Genomic DNA, 18613 nt, shown 5'->3' with positions numbered 1-18613 from the left:
AACTAAGAATTATCAGAAAAATTCATATTTGGACATATATCACTGTGATAAGGATATACTTGACGTGTCCTTTGACTCGTCTTGACCCCGTCCCACCCAGTGACATGGAGGAGGAAGAGCAAGAGGAGGAGTATATGAAAAACGCTCTGGCTTCGCTTTTACAGGAGCTGTCATGGCGTCCATCTTTACATGCAGCCCATGAGGAAGAGATTACATCACAGAAAAACATGAAAACGCTTATCACAAAAATGGTTCTCAAAGAATATGTCCAATTTCATAAATTCCAATATTACATATAATCACATTTATGTCAAAGATTTATTATGCCACCGTCTTTTTAAATATGTGTTGGTTTCACCTTTTTTTGGTTTTGTGTTTTTTAAAGTGTTTAATCCAGTTTCTCACAGAACTGAACAAGTCTGCTCAGGTTTTACCAAATTATTCTACTTCATAATTCAATGTAAACTTCTGTCAGTGGAGAAATATTGTACATTTTGAACTGTTTTAGACTAAAGTTTTAGTTTTTTACAATCATCCTGAAAGAAGATGTTCATTTAATCTCTAATTGTTGACCACGTACATTTCACGAGTTAAAATCCAAATTAAAATAATCAGATGCTTAAGCCACAAATTTAATACCCAATATTTAATCTACTACTTTTGTACTTTTACTTCAGTAACGTATTTGAATGTCAGACTTGTGGCTTATGGCTTCTTCATTATTATTAGCAGTGATTTAATCAGCGACACATATTCATCATTCTTTATTCTAGGGGTACTTTAGTTCGCCTATTTCCAACTTTATATTATTATAAGGTTATAAGCACTCCTGTGTAACCCGGTGTAACGAGACAGAACTTATCATTCCCCACAGCCGAACTCCCCAAACGACAGGTCGTTGCCAGACGCACGCACTCGCACAACAGAAAGGAGCCTCTGGTACTTTAAGAGATTATGAAGCTGATTATCAGCCTCATCTGTTTACATTTATCCCAGTAAAAACAGGTCCTGTGCTACATGACTTCATCCCAGACCCTTATGTTCTTTATGAACTCTTTAAAATAAGATTTAAAAAGGCAATCGAGGGGAGCAGACATACACAGAAATCAATTAAAAATGCTGCTGAAACCAAATCTAACATGAAGGTAAAACCAGACAGTGACATGAAACCAAAGCTGAGTCTCTCTTACCAGATCGTGTGGGAAGCTGGAGCCTGTCGGGTGCTGTAAGTGCCTGTGTGAGTCTGTCTCTGTCTCTCTCTGTCTCCTGACACTGAGACACAGGTGCAGCAGAGGGACGCCTCTCACCTCAGGGCGTGTTGTCCTGTGATGAAACACAGGGGACGATGGTGGACCTGGCCTGCTCGTCTATAGGTTTTGGCCTGAACCGCTCTGCGACTGTTGTATTCACGACTGGTGCTGCTTTGAATTTTGCTTTGAATGCATATTTCACTCGGCTTGTGTGTGTGTTTGTGTGTGTGTGTGTGTGTACGAGACGCACCCGTGGGAAAGCGAGTCAGAAAGAGACACCTGGTGTAGAGTTACCTCAGGTGTCGAGCAGGTTACACCTCCCTGAGGTTTGTTTCGGGGAAGTAAAAGCCTCTATAAACCATGTTGAGTTCAACAAAGCATAAATATTGCTGTGAATTCAGTATGATTTTATTTTCAGCCTCCGTGTCAGATTCTTCATTGTGTACATGTGTGTTTTTATTTGTCCCCTTTAAGATATTACAAGGTGATTCATTATCCTGATATATTCCTTTTTTATCTCAGCTCTGTGTGACGGTGAAATAAAGAAAGTATTGAAAAAATAAAGGTTGGCGTGAGTCATTCTGAGCACAGGCTATTTTTAACACTGAGAATTTGGTATTTGTGTGCGCATGCGTGTCCATGTACACACAGACACACAAACACACACACACACACACACTTGATGTGCTTGTGCATGCCATAATGTGTGCACACAGCATGGCATGCACAAGCACATCAAGTCAGACTGGTTTGTTGAATGAGGCTTCAGTGAATTCAGTGTTATACAGATCGATTGGATCAGTTCCAAAGGTTCAGTGACACGGAGCCGAGATGTAAATGACACAGAACAGGAACTACAATGAGAAAATGTTGTTGTGAACCTGTTTAATCAGAGTTTGATGAAGGTGAACATGTAAACAGAGTGGGCAGCCAATCAGAGTTTACTGTTTGTCACACATGTGAATGGTAACAAGCCAGAAATCACCAGATATAGTGATGAGATCTCAGTGATTTCTCTCAAAACTTGTGAAATGATGTCTCGCAAACGAGAAACATTACATAAATTTCCTTTGACCGAAATCCAAAGCTGACAGGGCCCAAAAAATAGAGAATAGTTTAACTGTGGAACCTTAATTTGTTTTAATCTTATATGATTTTAATTTGCTATAGAAATAAACTATTTATTTATTATCTCTTACCTAAAAATTAACCTTTTTGTAGAAACCATTGCATCAGAAGCTTTATTCCTCACAGAAGTAATGACTCATGGGTTGTGAGATGTGACAACGTGACTCGGCAGAAGACGAAACCTGTTTTCACGGTGTTTTCCTCTGAGTCTCCTCAGCACTCTGCATCATATCATATTTCCCTCGACAGCCTCGGCTTCGCGTCCTTGAGCCAACTCTCTAGCTGCCTCCCCGCAGAGTCACCTTCTTACATATCTCAACTTATAGAACCATATCCTCTCAGCTTCATAACTTTGTCATGTTTTGTTTGTTTTCTTGTCTGTGAGTGTGATCTTCTACATTTCCTGCAGGTTTTATTATCTGACAGTCTGACTGTGAATGATCACTTTCATCAAAAATATGACAACACAGGTCTTGTCATATTTTTGATCCACCATCTTTCAGCCTTAAACCAGCTCCCAGTCTTCACCAGGGTCTAACGGCGTCATAGTTGTCTTTTCATGAGGGGAACTAATTTATATAAATATAAAGACTTGTATTGTTTTGCTTTAATTTAAATAAATATTGCTAAAATCATTTATATTGTTTCCTTATTGATTATATTTATTTTGATTACATTTATATTATTGTGATTATTTATATCGTTTTTCTATTGATTCAATTAATTTGATATTATTATTGATATTATGATACTATTAAATATATTTAGATTGTTGTGATTATTTATATTTTTTTGTTGTTAATTACATTTATATATTTATGATTATTTATATTGTTATCATATTAATAAATATATATTGTTATGAATCCTTTTATTGTTTTACTGTTCAGCTCCATAAGGAAATCAGAAGTAGTAATACAAATGTCCGCTAGGTGGCAGTGTGGGCGGTTTGCTCGCTCAATTCTTTTTCCGGTCTTCTTCCGGGTTCGAGGAAGAGTCAAATTATCCATGGAGTGAATCACGTTCGAGTCAAAACATTGAAGCGCGTGAAGGGAAAACTTTATTTTTTTCACTTCGTGTGGTTTTATCGCCATGTTTCTCTCGTCGGGTCGTTAACCGGCTCGTGTACCGGCCAGGGCTCGCGTCCTGTGACCGCAGCGTGGTGTCATCATGTCGGTTCTGCTGCTGAGGTCGTGTCGGTGGTGTCGCCCGAACCGGGTGGAGGTGGTGGAGGGGCTGGTGGGTGGGAGTCCCAGGAGGCTCCGGGGTCCCGGGAAACTGCGGCTGGACGTGGCCGCGAGAAGATGCTGCTCCTCGGCTCAGGCTCCGGTTCAGGGGGAGGTGCGGGTCCGGTTTGCCCCCAGTCCCACAGGTACGACCCCCAGCTCCGGTCTATACGTTTAGATCACACATGTTCATTTTGAAATAATAACAATAATAATAACATAAGATAATGATTTTGGCGACGAGATACAAGGACAAAATTATGTGGATATTAAAGTTAAATCAGACAACACAGAAGTTTTCATTAAACACAACCACTTACAGGCCCCTCAGCCCACATTTGAACTCAGCCACAAACATTAAATTATTATTTATTTTAAATCAACATGAGCCTGTAACTACACGTAAGAAAAAAACTGTCCAGTAATGCTTTTTATCACTTGAGGAATATTTCCAGAATAAGATCACTTCTGTCCTTCATTGATACAGAGTTGTGCTTTTGTTTTTTCGTGCCTCAACATTCAAGCATCAGAGCAGCTCCACGTTATTCAGCAGCTTCAATACTGGACGAGACAAACCGCTCTTTCACTTAACTCCTATTCTGGCCTCTCCTCTGCCTCCTGTTTCTTTTTAGAATTAACTTTAAAAGATGAGTGAGCTCCTGAATCGACAGACCTGACCGGCTGTCCAGTCCTGGTCCTCTAACAAAAAAAAAAAGAGCTCTTTCAAGAGACACACGTTGACCACAAAGACACTTGTCAACCACAGAGAGACTCGTACTGTCAACGGAAGAAGCACAACTACCACAGAGACACTGAAAACCACTTCAAACTAGAACGGCACACATCTCCTTTAAGGCCCAACAGTTCAGTTCCCTCAATCTGCCTCGTTTTACTTTAATCAAGATCCATGAAATGATTCCCTGGGAAAACTCTAACCGTAATTTAAAAGCTCACAATATTAAAGTAGGTAAACTACTTAAGGCACAGTATGATTACAAAAAGATGGAAAACACCCACCAAGGGACATGAAACTCCCTCAAACTGAGACTCAAGATTCAGAAATGACTTGAAACACCTGCAGAACAAGCACAAAGACTCACAGAGCAGCGACAAGGACACACAAACACACCATTTGTAGCCATTTTGTGTCTTTTTTCAGTTTCCTGTTTACTGTCTAAAATACTGCTTTAGCTTCAACGAGGCAAAAACAGCACCAAACCAAAAATGCTACAGTACACTACAGTCTGTTTTAGATAATCGTTTTTCAGCAGTGTGATGTCCCCATGACCATGATGCTCTGTGCTGCAGGCTTCTTGCACCTTGGAGGTCTCCGAACCGCTCTCTACAACTACATCTTCGCAAAGAAATACGCAGGAGCCTTCATCCTGCGCCTGGAGGACACGGACCAGAGCCGACTGGTCCCGGGAGCAGCTGAGTCCATAGAGGACATGCTGGAGTGGGCTGGTGGGAGACGCTGTGATTGAGAACCATCAGAGAATCAGATAATACAGTGTAAGGAAGGTTTATTCATTTCGTGTCACCCTTTCCACGCCTGCCAGGTGTTCCTCCAGATGAGAGTCCTCGTCGAGGTGGGCCGCTCGGTCCTTATCTGCAGTCTCAGCGATTGGACCTGTACAGTCAAACGGCCCAGGAGCTCCTGCAGAGCGGTGACGCCTACCACTGCTTCTGCAGCCCTCAGAGACTGGAGCTGCTGAGGAAAGAGGCTCTGAGGAGCGGACAGACGCCACGGTGATTTATTCCATCAGAATCTATAACCACGTGTGGCTGCAGAGGGCGCTGGTGCTCAGTAAAACCTACCTAGTGTTGCTTTAAGATGTTCACTCTGATCTGTGCAGGTACGACAACAGGTGCCGTCACCTCCGGGCCGACCAGGTCCAGGAGAAGCTGGATCAGGGGACGTCGCATGTGATCAGGTTTCGTCTGGAAGCCGGCGTGGAGCCTTTTCAGGATCTGATCTTTGGATGGAATCGTCATGAAGTGGCTCAGGTCGGGTTTCTGGGGATTTTTGAAATGTGCAGCATCTAAATGTCTCTTTGGTTTAGTGGTCGTCACATTAACGGATGGAGGATAGATGGATAATTCTCCAGTTTCTCAGATTACTGCAGGATGTTTTAAATGTATTTTTGCCTTTACAATGACCTATTATGACATTTTTAATCATGGCTTACCCACGGTTTCTTTTTCTAGAAAAAGATGAAACTCAAAACAAGCGTTTCCTACCCTCTGTCCTCTCCTGCAGGTGGAGGGGGACCCTGTGGTGATCAAAGCCGACGGGTTTCCCACCTATCACCTGGCGAACATCGTAGATGATCATCACATGAAGATCAGCCACGTCCTGCGAGGCTCCGAGTGGCTCATCTCCACCTCCAAACATCTCCTCATGTACCGAGCGCTCGGATGGAAACCGCCCGCCTTTGGACATCTGCCGCTCCTGATGAACAAAGACGGCAGCAAACTGTCCAAGAGGCAGGGGGACATCTTCATCCAGAGCTACCAGAGGGACGGGGTCCTGCCGGACGCTCTACTGGATATCACCACCAACTGTGGCTCTGGATTCAACAGTGAGTGACAGAGAAGTTATCAGAGAGAGAGAGAGAGAGAGAGAGGTTTTCACATGTAGATCTTCTGAAATCAGCTCTGCATATTTTGCTGCATCTAAAGTCGTCATATTTCCTCACAGCCAATCGAATGGGGCGGAGGATAGACGAGCTGATCTCCGAGTTCAATCCCTCAAAGATCACAACTCATTCTGCTCTGTTAGACCTGGAGAAACTCCCCGAGTTCAACAGGCAAGTCAGAAACCGTCGGTCCCTCCGTGGATTATCGTCTGTTTTATATCATAACTCTCATCTGTGTAACGCCGGGGTCAGACAACCAGGTGTTTCTGCCCGTTAAGACTTTGTTATTCACATTCATGTCTCTATTCGCGACAGAATCCACCTGCAGCAGCGAATTGAAGACGAGGATCAGTGCTCGTTGCTGATTAAAGATCTGCAGGAGAAAATCCAGCAGACGTACACGACAGAGATCCAGGAGCAAGACGTCCTGCACCAGGATTACATCAGACGGGTGCTGCAGCTGCGTAAGGTAACATGGAGAGGACACGTCAACATGATAAACGTGAGTTTATATGTGTGCTCTGCAACTGGAGGAATCTATAGCCACTAAAGGGAAGAAACCACAGAGTCTTCCACTTCTCACTGGTTTGCCCAGTGGAAAATTCTCAACAATAACCTCTGTCTATTAATCGTATATCATCTCAAACAAGTAGGTTTTCTGATTTGTTTCCCACTCAAAGAAAAGGGGGAAGCAATTGAATTCAGGCTGAATTTACTTGTTAACCTTTTACTCTTTGTCCCACTGGAGATCACATGAGGTCACATCTCATTACTGCCCTCTCGTCCGTCCCTCTGTCTGTCCTCTGCGACTGAAACTAGTCTCCTCCCTCCTCTGCAGGGTCACATAACCTCCCTGCAGGAGCTTGTGAGTCCTAGTTATTCGTACCTGTGGGTCCGGCCTTCTTTCACCAGCCAGCAGGTGGCAGCACTCACAGCAGAAGCCCCACACGTTGCCTCCTTGATGCTGAAGTACGCGGCATCATCTTCATCGGCTCATACCTGGGCTTCACTATTCTTTTGTCACGATGGCCTCTCTCTCGGGATTGTGAACGTTTCTGTGCTTTCAGATTACTAGAAGAGCGAGGGGAGCAGCTGACTCTGGATCAGCTCAGTAAAGATCTGAAGCGTTTGTCCAAACAGACCAAAGCAACAAAGTACAGAGACGTGATGAAGCTCCTGCGTCTGGCTCTCAGTGGACTGCAGGTACCAGAGGAAGCATCTCCATCTTTCCTCCTGACAGTAACATAAAAAGAGTTTTATAAATAAACTTAAGTAAGTGGACGGTTTAGTCCAAATCCATTTTCAAGCACTGCACCTGCACTGTCATGCTTCAGTCTGATTTAGTCTGAGAGGAACTAATGACATCCTCTTATTATTTTTTACAGCTCACTTGGAGACTTTCATTTCTGCTTTCATTTGAACTTTTTAAACTGGATTTTTAAACTCTACCAACTGACTTTCTGAAGTTTCTGCTTGATTGTTAAAATGAAACATGAATCTTTTGCCTCCGTTGGTCCGAGAAGGTTGAAAATTTAAGATTTAAAGTTTAAAACGTTAGTAACGACTTCAGGGCTTCATTCACAGCAGTAACTCTGCAGGACTGTGGAAAGAGGAAGTTGTTTGTGATTGCGTTACTTAGACGTTACTGTCTGTTGCTATGCGGTCTGTTGTGCATTACTTCACTGACTCCCCCCCCCCCTCCGATCTCCTGCAGCAAGGTCCCAGCGTGGCGGAGATGATGGCGTCTTTGGGGCCTGCGGAGATCAGACATCGCTTCCAGAAACTGCTGCTGCTCTCAGAGACGAGTTAAGAGACTGGACAACCCCCCCCCCAGAAGAACTTTGGTTGAGGACGTGGCCTGTTTGTGTGGAGAGTTAAATGTTTAACCTCTCGCTGATTCTACCAAAGCCACAATCAAACATGAACTGCACTCAGCTGGAATCAGTGAAACAATACTTGAATTATTATTATAAATATTTGTTAAACACACGGGTCTGCTTGTTTTTTTCGCTGCTGGGAAACTTTACAGGACCAGGTGGCACCAGTCGCTCTGGGATGGGAAGTACCTCGGCTTTTAAAAATGCAAATGATCTTGTGGGTTACTCCAGAGAAATATTCTCAATGAACTCCAGCTCACAGATGTGTTGACTCATTAACTTGTTGGGACTTGTGAGGCTGGTCAATAACTGTCATTGGCAGCTGATGATATTTATATGGTTTTCTTCTCACTCGTCAAACCTTGTGGTTTTCCTTTGGTAGCACCGTCATCCCCTAAGAAGCAAAACAACTACACATCAAGAATAAAGCAACTATTTAGAGACACAAACCAGCGACATTGTCATAAAGAAAGAAGCAGAAGAGCTTCAAAGATACACAAAACAACTTCAAATAAACACAAAACAACCTCAAATAAACACAAAACAACTTCAAATAAACACAAAACAACCTCAAATAGACACAAAACAACCAAAAGAAACAAAATTACCTTGAGGAGAGATGCATAATGGAAAGAAAGACACAAAACAACCACAAAGATATGTGGAACTACCAGAAGGACTTGGAACATAAAACGATGCAAAATGATCCCAGAGAGTCTAAATAATTACTAGGAGACACAAAACCACCAAATAGAAACAAAATGACCATGAGGAGAGATGCAAAGCTGCATTAAATAAACACAAACCACATACAAAGATGCACACAAGAAACAAAATGACCACGAAATGCTCTAAAACTATCGCAAAGAAACAAAATGAAGATAAAGAAGCAGGATGTGTGGGGACATTTTACCGTTTTGTGTTAGTGAAACATTAAAGTCTTCACCCCTCCATAATACAAATACACTTAGTACAGCGGTTACTGGTTCATATGGACAGATATATTATAGTTTCTGTGTGGATGTAGTGTATGAGTGTGTCTGTTGGGAGGGTTTGTGTTAGTCATAACTCTTCATAATAAAAAACAGAATAAATATAGTTCGTACTTTAGTTTCTGTCGAGATGTGGGTCTCTGGCTGTAGGGGTTTGTGTTGACATAATATTAATACTATAGTTTTAGTGCAGTAGGGTTTTTAGGGGCTTTGTGTTACTTCATGTTCATATATATAATGAATACTGTAGTTTCTGGTTCACATGAATATATACATTGCGGTAACAGTGTAGCTATAGTGTGTCTGTGGCTTTGGGGGTTTGCGTTGATATACATTATAAATACTATAGTTTTAGTGAAGTATGGTTTTTGGGGCTTTGTGTTACTTCATGTTCACATATATTATAAATACTGTAGTTTCTGGTTCATATATATATATATTATAAATACTGTAGTTTCTGGTTCATATGAACACATATTGTGGTAACAGTGTAGATGTTGTGTGTCTGTGGATGTGGCTTTGTGTGTGTGTAGGGAGGTTGGGGGGGTGTTGATGTGTCAGGAGTGTGACGGGGCGTGAGTGTCACATGTCTCCGCAGTGACAGCGGCAGTTTGACACCTCCGCTTCCCCAGGAGAGACGCACTGTGAGCGGCGGAGCAGCTCGGGACGGGACGGTGATGGCGACCGGAGCCGGTTCGGAAACTTTGGATTCGTGGCTCAGTAAGTGGAAGTGGAACCTGAGAGGAAGTGCACGTGCTGCTCGTGATTCTGTTTTTAACCTGTTTGCTCGGGAAGCCTGTTGACGACACGTGACCATCTCACATCCGAACGTTAACCGGGTCAAAGTGACGTTAAAACGGGGAAACTTTGAATTCACGCACGTGCGGATCAACTTTAAAAATTATGTTTTCACTTGATCCAAAAAGTTTAAAGTGGAAACAGGAAGTTTGCGTTTTTACCCCCGCGCGTGCCCGACCATGAGTGTGTTGCGTCTGTGCTTCTGCAAGGCGCGTTCACGATTTGCAGAAATATTTCAGAATTATCTATCAGGAAGTTTTTACCCTTTTTAATTTGAGTATAAAAACACGGTCGTACTGTTAAAAGCTGGTTTTAGAGACATTTAAGTATCATGAGGGAAACAAGCTCTTCAGTGGTCCGGCTCCTTATCAGTCAGCTAATTGAGTTAATCATTGTTTAATCAGGTTTAAACTGGAGGCTCCATGTTCTCTCTTATTCCTCTGACATCATAGTGAAATTCATATTTTAGTGGTTTGATATTTAATGCTCCTACCATGTGCTCCACGTGCCGTCATCAGTTATAAACCCAATGATTTAACATAATAATGAAAAGAATTGCACCATAATTTAATATTTTCAAAAGTCAGTGTCCAAGCTGTGGACATTTTATATTCAGATCAACTCTCGTTCCTTTGTGCAGCGAGGTTTCATGTTGATCGGCAGGATGACAGAAAAACTTCATCGTCTTTGACTCATAATCTCTCTTCATAAAGTGAAAGTGTTTCAGGTGGAGTTATTTGAAGCGCCTTTATTTTTAAGTTGTGAGTTTTATGCCTGAACATCAGTATTTAATTGATTGTTGCAGAGTAAATACTGTATATCTCCATGTAGTAGTTTCTTCTAACTTACTATGTATACAGTACATGTCTTATTTGTCTCTCTGCAGACCTGTCTTTGATTTCACTTCCCTGTTAAGTTGTGTTATTTCTGGTTTGTTCCAGACCAGGCCACAGACCCAGAGAACCAGGGGGACAGGTGGGACTGTATCCAGGGCTTCTACCAGCTGGTCAACCAGGAGGCCGATGGGTGAGAAGACTTGAGACACAGTTTACACTTGTGATGACTTTGTGTGTGTGTGTGTGTGTGTGTGTGTGTGTGTGTGTGTGTGTGTGTGTGTGTGTGTGTGTGTGTGTGTGTGTGTGTGTGTGTGTGTCTGTGTCTGTGTGTCTGTGTGTCTGTGTCTGTGTGTCTGTGTGTGTGTGTCTGTGTGTGTGTGTGTATGTAACATGGATCTCGGACCACGTAGATTGATCAGACTCAATCAGGGTTTCTGCAAAAGTCATAAGAAGTCAATAATCTGAATTTTAAGCACTAGAAAGTTTTGAATGGGTAAACATTTTTACATATTAGTATTCAACACAAATTCAACTGTGCATAAAACCTCAGTTTATTTTATTATTATACAAGAGAAACGTTACCAACTGTCTCTAACTGTGGTTTGTGAGATAACACAGAGTCTCGACTCATCTTATCTTTGAGTCAAGGGAAGTGGGAGGGAGGTCTGAGTCCCTGATGTTCCTTCACATCTGTCACACACCACACACAGATCTTATATTTCATTCAGTTGTAAATGTAACTTGCAGAAACCCTGTCAGACTTTAATCAGACCTGGTGTTAACATCCTGTTATGATCGGATCTCTCGGGACAGATGTAAGAACCAGATGTGACTTTATTTCCCCCACACACACACACACACTCCTGCATGTGTCTCCACATAGATTTTCCAACTGTAAACATGAATGGACCATTCGTCCGCTGGCCTCTAGCTCCTCTGACTCTCTTTTGCACGATGGTGGTGATTGAGAAAGAGTTGCTTCACGTCCACAGCTTCTCAGTGACAACATTGTGAAAGAGTGAGGGGAGATTCTCCTGCACCTTTTCCCCCTCTGACCCTTTTCCTCTGCTCAGTAAAACGTCTTACTTACTGGAATCAATGCTCAAATCTGTTTCTTTGCTGCTGCTTGTGAATTGTTTGTCCCGTTGCATCGTCTCAGTTTTCAAATGTTTTCAGACATTTTAACGTGATTTGAAACTTGATTTTCAGGCCTCAGGTTGCCACCAGTCTCCTGGCTCATAAGATCCAGTCCCCACAGGAGAGAGAGTCTCTGCAGGCGCTCACTGTGAGTAATCAGACTCCTCACCACACCCTCAAATACCCACCATCTGCAGTTCACTGTGTATTTTTATCTGTTGTCTAATTTTAGGGTTTCTTAGAGGCTTCTAACAACTCTTTTCTTTCTAAATTCTAAAATGTTCTGAATGCTCCTCCTCCTTTGTCCCCTTTGTCCCGGTCACAGTTTACATCAGTCTCTATCTCCTGCTCTTTGTCTCGGATTCGCTCGTCTATCAACCTGTAAAACAATGTCTTTGTTTTAACGAGATCCCGTGAGCGGAATCCGTGACCAACTGTGATCACATGGAGACATGAGGGGCTTTTTAATCTGCGTTGAAATCTGCCATGACGCCGCGTTCTCTGTGCATCTCAGAGCGCTGCAGGGTCACACTTAGAAACGCCACTTAGAAGAAGCGTCCTGATGTTCATGTGCCTCGTGTCACGTGATGTCTAAAGGTGGAGAACCACAATCCTGCAGAGACAGAACCCGTTCTCTCTCTCTCTCTCTCTCTCTCTCTCTCGCTCTTTATAGACATATATATGTTGTTTAACCTTCCCTTGTTGAAGCTTCATTCCCTGATGGTCTGCTCTGATCTCCAGGTCCTGGAGGCGTGCATGAACAACTGCGGGAAGAGGTTCCACAGCGAAGCGGCAAAGTTTCGGTTTCTCAATGAGCTCATCAAACTCCTCACACCGAAGGTACCGTTGGTCACACAGGGACAGATGTTCTCAGCAGCTGGAACTTCAAAGTGGTTCCTCATTTCATTCAAACAGTCTCTTTGCAGTTAAAGTTCAAATCAAAGGAGATTTATTGTCCTGATTCTGTGCGTTTATCTGACAATATCACAGTTAGGACGACCACACATGAGTTTGAATCAGAAACTGGTTTATTTTACAGAAATAAGTTTGAATATTTAAATCAAAATACAACACCAGCCTATCTAGTGAAAGAGCAGGTGAATCTGCCCGACAACGGACTCCTGCATCAGAGAGGGTCGTCACATCACAAGGCTCAAACCACACATAAGAACAAATTTATCATTATATAATCTTTATTTCATAAAAGTCACAAAGTGCGTCACACAGAGAAATGGACCCTGTCTTCCTGAGGAGTAAGACGGGTGTGACTGACCCGATGTTCTCCTCTGAGCAGTACTTCGGAGCGTGGACTCCTCAGAAGGTGAAGGACCGAGTGACGGAGGTCCTGTACGGCTGGACGCTGTGGCTCAAAGACGAACCTAAGATCCAGGAGGCGTACAACATGCTGAAGACACAAGGTGAGAGACACAGAGACACCTTCTACACACGGGATGGACTTGATTCTCAGGGTTTGGTCCTTTTCTCTTTAAACCCTCTTAACTCTCTGTTGTTGTTTCAGGCTTCGTGAAGGAAGATCCCAAACTACCAGACACACTGATCATGGCTCCTCCTCCACAAAGATCCACAGAGTCTGTTTTCGACCAGGAGGACAAGGCCAAGGTGTGTGTCTGTGTGTGTGTGTGTGTGTGTGTGTGTGTGTGTGTGTGTGTGTGTGTGTGTGTGTGTGTGATGTCTGCTCATGTAAAGTCTCATCACGTGTGTGTCTGTATCGTCAGGTTTTAGCCAGATTATTGAAGAGTGCTCGTCCTGAAGACCTGGAACTGGCAAACCGACTCATAAAGAGCACCATCAAGGAGGTGAGGAGCTGCAGTGCTGACCGACAGATTTGCTTTCATGATAATTGTGTGTGTGTTGATTATAATTACGTGTGTGTGTTTGTTTTAGGAGCAGGAGAAGGCTGAGAAAGCTCTGAAGCGTGAGTCCACCCTGAAGGAGGTGGAGAGCAGCACCAGGCGGCTCCGGGAGCTCCTGAGGAGGAACATCTCAGGAACCTCGTCTCCGCCCAGTGAGGACATCAAGGTCGGTCCATTTAAATAATCAAGTGCTGTCATTTTTATAAGTGAGTCAAATAGTTCTTCTGTTCCAGACTCTGAATGTGTCCACTCACAAAGCTGTGAACAAACAGAGGGAGAGTTTATTCCCCAATAACCACACACACTCTCAAAGCTGCAGCTCAGAAGAACACTGCCATGAGAACTGAAGATTAAAACCCTTTTATGTTAAATCAAAATAAATAATTCACACACAAGTATTTGATTGTCAGAGCAGCATCGTCTCCGTCAGACATGAAGGACTCCTCTGCTCCGCCCGGCTGCAGCGGCAGAAACAGGCTGAAGCTCTGTTATGTGCATCACACACTAACTTGTTCATCCCCAGACAAAAAATACATAGTATCCACTAATATATAAATAAATAACATATACAAATGTATAAAAAAAACATTATACTTCCTGCTCTTATTGACAGTTTATCCTTACTCTCACTGGGATATTTGGATAATATTTTAAAGTGTATCCTATGTGTTTTTATTCTATACTATGTATGTGATTTATGTTTTTCATATTTCAACCAGTGAAATAAGCTTTTATTTCATGGGAACTTTTTGTTTTCTCATATCATATTAAATATTTCACTCAAGGTTTTCAGCAATGTCTCTTCTTGTGAATGTAACTTTAAACAGTAAGGATAACAGATCCAATTCAAAACCAGCTTCACGTTAAATGTTTCCAGTATAACTCACAGTTATATCCCCCCCCCCCCCCCCGCAGGCCTTGTACGAGAGCTGTGAGCGGCTGAGGCCCGGCCTGTTCCGTCTGGCCAGCGACACGGCGGACGATGACGCCGCTCTGGCTCAGGTCCTGGCGGCCAACGACGATCTCACGCTCGCGGTCAACGCCTACAAAGACCAGGTGGGGAGGAGAGAGTGCAACGGGGCAAGAGAGAGAAGAGGTGAAGAAGAAGAAGGGAGGAGTGAAAGCAGCGGTAGGTCTCGTCCAGGAAAAGACTCTGACCTCGTGTGTGTTCGTCTTCATTCTGCTGGTGTTTGATGCTTCTTCTTCTTCTTCTTCTTCTTCCTCCTCTTCCTCCTCCTCCTCTTCTTCTTCTTCTTCTTGGTCCTCCAGCTCCTACGAGTCCCAGAGAGATTAAAAGTTACCACCTCATCGACCTGTCGGCTCTGGATTCTCCTCAGACTCCCAGAGAAGCTGATTCACCTCCCTCCTCTCCTCCACTCGTCTCCTCTCACCTGGACAACGCCTTCCACCCTGGGCCGGACTTCTCGGAATCAGGTAAAGCTTCGTTTAAACCTTCTTCTTGTTTGTTCTCACGACTTGTGAATATGATTCTTGACACTTTGTCTCGTAATTTACAGAGTTTGACAAAAAGGAGACATCGAAGTCGTATTATGAGGAACTGATGCAGGTGAGTTTTAAAGTAAATGATCTATAAATGAAGATTTCCTCTGGAGGAGATGATAACACGGTTTCTCCTCCGGCAGCTGAATGACGTCTTTCAGAAGAGGAGCAGCGAGCAGAACGGAGCGAGAGGACTTCTGCTGAGACCTCGAGGATGTGGAGGCGGCAGCATCGGATCCAACGGGACCAGCACCTGGTGAGAATGGAGAGCTCTGCTGTGAGGGGAATTCGTTTTAGATTTCTTCTGGGTTCAGATCAGAGCTGTCACCAAATCAGATGTTCACTTATAAAATAAAACATTTGGCATTTTGCTTACAAACCGATCATCAGTGTCTTTCCATCTCGATTTGACTCCTTCTCTTTCCCGTCAGGTCTTTCCCTCAAAATCATCAGTTCAGCGGCTCAGGATCAGATTACAGGACGCCAGCTGAAGTCACTGCAGAGACAGTTTGTCCTCCACTGCTACTGAAACAGGTCTTTGTGCCAATGGACACCATCAAACCCAGTACGTCTACAAACTCCATTAAATTAGAGTTTATATGGATGACTGTGTTTTATAGTAACAGAGTGTTCCTGGTGATTTGTGAGGATTAATCCACGTGTCTTCTGGCCTCAGGTCAGCTGGAGCCGATCACTCTGTTCGATCAGGGCGGCGTCCACGTCTCTCTTCACTTTGCCAGGAACTCTCCGGTGGGTCAGCCGGGCGTCGCTGTGGTCGTCATCTCCACCGTGAACACGTCTGCCCTCCATGTGAGAGACCTCCTGTTCCAAGCTGCTGTTCCCAAGGTACCGCACTCCGGTCCCAGTGGCCCAGTTCCACTTTCAGGTTTCACATCAGCAGGTCGAAGACTGGGATGAACTTTTTATTCTGTTTTGAAAATGAAGTAAAACTCATTTTAATGTTGAAACCTGTTTTTCCAACTGCCTCTTACTTTGAAAAATGTCTTAATCTAAACAGTAAAAATGTTCGACTTTACTTTGAAAAATCTCTTAATCTATTCAGTAAAAATGTTGGACTTTACTTTGAAAAATGTCTTAATCTTAACAGTAAAAGTCTGCTCAATATATATTCAGTAAAAATGTTTGATATTCAGTATGTAGGCAGTCACAGAGGTCCTGAACACAGGCATATCAGTCTCTCTCTGAACTTATTGAGCAAAGTGTTTTTAAAGTACTTTGAAGTATCCAGAAATTATCAGCTAAACAGTCAAAATGTTGGACAAAATTGGACTTTACTTAAAATGTCTTAATCTAAACAGTAAAAATGTTGGACTTTACTTTGAAAAATGTCTTAATCTAAACAGTAAAAATGTTGGACTTTACTTTGAAAAATGTCTTAATCTAAACAGTTAAAATGTTGGACTTTACTTTGAAAAATGTCGTAATCTAAACAGTAAAAATGTTGGACTTTACTTTGAAAAATAAAATTAATCTACACAGTCTGCTGATTAAAATACAGGGACATTAAAACGTCTCCTGTTTATTTAAAGATAAAACAATTTATTGTTGAATAAAATATTATATTGTCCATATAGCTCTAGACAATGTGTCCGTCCGCCCCCCCCCCCCCCCCCCCCAGGTAACATCACAGAGCTGAGGCTGACACCAGTGCTTAATGCAGCTGCCCACTGTTCCCAGTTCAGACACTGTTAGAAGACTGTTCCTCATCAGAGCAGCAGTTGATCAACATCATTATATATTTGAATGATTCTGCTGCTCCCTGCTGGAGACAGGCCTCCACTAGATGGAGCACTACGGTGGCCCGGAGAGCCCAACGCACTGCAAACAACCAAAACACTTGTAAATAGAAGTTGTCGTAAATCTTTAACTGCAGGTCACTGTCACAGTTTCAGTGAAAACGATGCAACCTGCATCCCCACAGGACGAGTGAACAACCCATTCCAACCAGCAGGTGCAGAACAGACGCTGTACGAGTTATTGACTGTTGTTATTTTTCCTGGTCTGTGTCTGTTTCCTTCAGAGCATGTTGGTGAAACTTCAACCCGCCTCAGGGACGCACCTCGCTCCATACAACCCCCTCCTGCCTCCACCTGCCATCTCCCAGGTCGTCCTGCTGGCCAATCCTCAGAAGGTACCAGACCACTGGTCCCATAACGGGGGAGCTTACCTCCATACAAAGGAAGAAAGTGTAAAAGAAAAAGGAGTAAACATGCTATATCAATATGAGAAAATAAGAAAAAGAACTAATATGTACAAGATAAACAGGATAAATCTTTGTATTGTAAGATTGGAACTCATTTCACTTTGTAGAGAAGGAGAAACTGCTGCAACAAACAAAGCTTCAACCCCAAAAAAGTTGAATGTCTTTGGTTTTTAAGCTTGATTTGAATTTTATTTATATTTATATTTATACAAATTCACGCTTTTGTTCCCCCAATACCGACGTCTGTTCTTTTCCTCCCTCCTTCAGCGGCGGGTGCGTCTGCGCTACAAGCTGACCCTGACTCATGGAGACCAGCAGCTGACGGAGACCGGAGACATCCACAGCTTCCCGGACTGGAGCTCTCTGATTGGCCACTGAAAACTTCGCTCTGGAATCTAAAATAAAACTTTGTAACTGGAACTTAAACCTTAGAATTTGAAAAGGAAAGATGAACAAGAAGGTGAAGGAAACCTGATCTGGAGTCGATCTTCACGAGGTAAACGACAAGCAAATATCAATATTTACTGAAATTTGACGGTTTGGTTTTTTATTTTTCTACCTGATTCTGGTTTTCAGTATTATGGGATGGTGCGTCTTCTGTTTGTGTGATTGCTGCCTGTTGTTGAGAGTTCGCACACAAGCCCAGTTTGATGGAACAGTATTTTTTCCTTGTGTGTAGTTGTTGCCTGCAGATTGAGTTTTGTATTTATTTTCTGTTATTCTCATGTGACGTTCAGAATTCTTAAACTGCCATAAGATGAAAATGTTTTACGTGTGTGTGGGAGAGTTCTCTGCTTTCAGGAGATAAGTTAATTGAACATGTGATGTTACCAGTGGATTTTCTACAAGGTGCTGGTTGTATCTTGAAATCTTATTTTCTTAAAAGGTGATGTTAGAGTAATAGTTTCTACAAAGACTGAAAGCAGTGAAACTTCCAAATAAATAAATCGTACTACAGTTTTGGGAAAGTTCATTTCTACAGGAACAAGCCAAATAAAGTTGTATTTTGCTGTTAACATTGTTATGATGAGTTTGTGATATTGCCGCTGATTCGTCTTCAGCTTCTTTATCTTTCTGAATCATCCCCAAAAAATCTTAAAAAATATTGCCGATAGAAACACTTAAATATGAG

The 18613-nt window shown here is 42.7% G+C and overlaps 3 protein-coding genes across 4 annotated transcripts in view; 2 read left to right on the top strand and 1 right to left on the bottom strand.

Annotated features, from left to right (window-relative positions):
- The window catches only part of LOC133954452 (uncharacterized), a 30005-nt gene extending 28665 nt beyond the window's left edge, over positions 1-1340 (bottom strand). Inside the window, exon 1 of the mRNA XM_062388885.1 lies at positions 1191-1340. The gene's annotated coding sequence lies outside the window, so the exon portion shown is untranslated. The remainder of the gene's footprint in view (positions 1-1190) is intronic.
- A 2007-nt stretch (positions 1341-3347) lies between these two features.
- On the top strand, positions 3348-8232 carry ears2 (glutamyl-tRNA synthetase 2, mitochondrial). The gene is made up of 10 exons (XM_062388714.1): positions 3348-3750; positions 4913-5068; positions 5164-5353; positions 5461-5611; positions 5865-6186; positions 6306-6414; positions 6559-6712; positions 7082-7212; positions 7311-7446; positions 7958-8232. The coding sequence occupies exons 1-10, from the start codon at positions 3549-3551 to the stop codon at positions 8051-8053; spliced, it is 1647 nt and encodes a 548-aa protein (XP_062244698.1). The 5' UTR covers positions 3348-3548; the 3' UTR covers positions 8054-8232.
- A 1482-nt stretch (positions 8233-9714) lies between these two features.
- Positions 9715-18497, top strand: LOC133954216 (ADP-ribosylation factor-binding protein GGA3-like). Of its 2 annotated transcripts, XR_009920761.1 has the most exons (17): positions 9715-9832; positions 10852-10936; positions 11956-12031; positions 12625-12723; positions 13178-13301; positions 13403-13503; positions 13620-13700; positions 13789-13923; positions 14673-14886; positions 15027-15191; positions 15275-15324; positions 15401-15513; positions 15689-15822; positions 15934-16103; positions 17299-17409; positions 17749-17977; positions 18058-18497. XR_009920761.1 is itself a non-coding variant. In XM_062388544.1 (16 exons), the coding sequence occupies exons 1-16, from the start codon at positions 9790-9792 to the stop codon at positions 17857-17859; spliced, it is 1812 nt and encodes a 603-aa protein (XP_062244528.1). In that variant the 5' UTR covers positions 9715-9789; the 3' UTR covers positions 17860-18497. The 2 variants fall into 2 exon arrangements, 1 of the variants encoding a protein (XP_062244528.1); XM_062388544.1 differs by having other exon boundaries at positions 17749-18497.
- The last annotated feature ends 116 nt before the right edge of the window (positions 18498-18613 follow it).

The sequence above is a fragment of the Platichthys flesus genome, chromosome 5 (assembly GCF_949316205.1).
Source record: "Platichthys flesus chromosome 5, fPlaFle2.1, whole genome shotgun sequence".
NCBI lineage: Eukaryota > Metazoa > Chordata > Actinopteri > Pleuronectiformes > Pleuronectidae > Platichthys > Platichthys flesus.
Note: the sequence above shows the minus strand (reverse complement) of the source record. Positions and strands in the feature narration are given on the sequence as shown.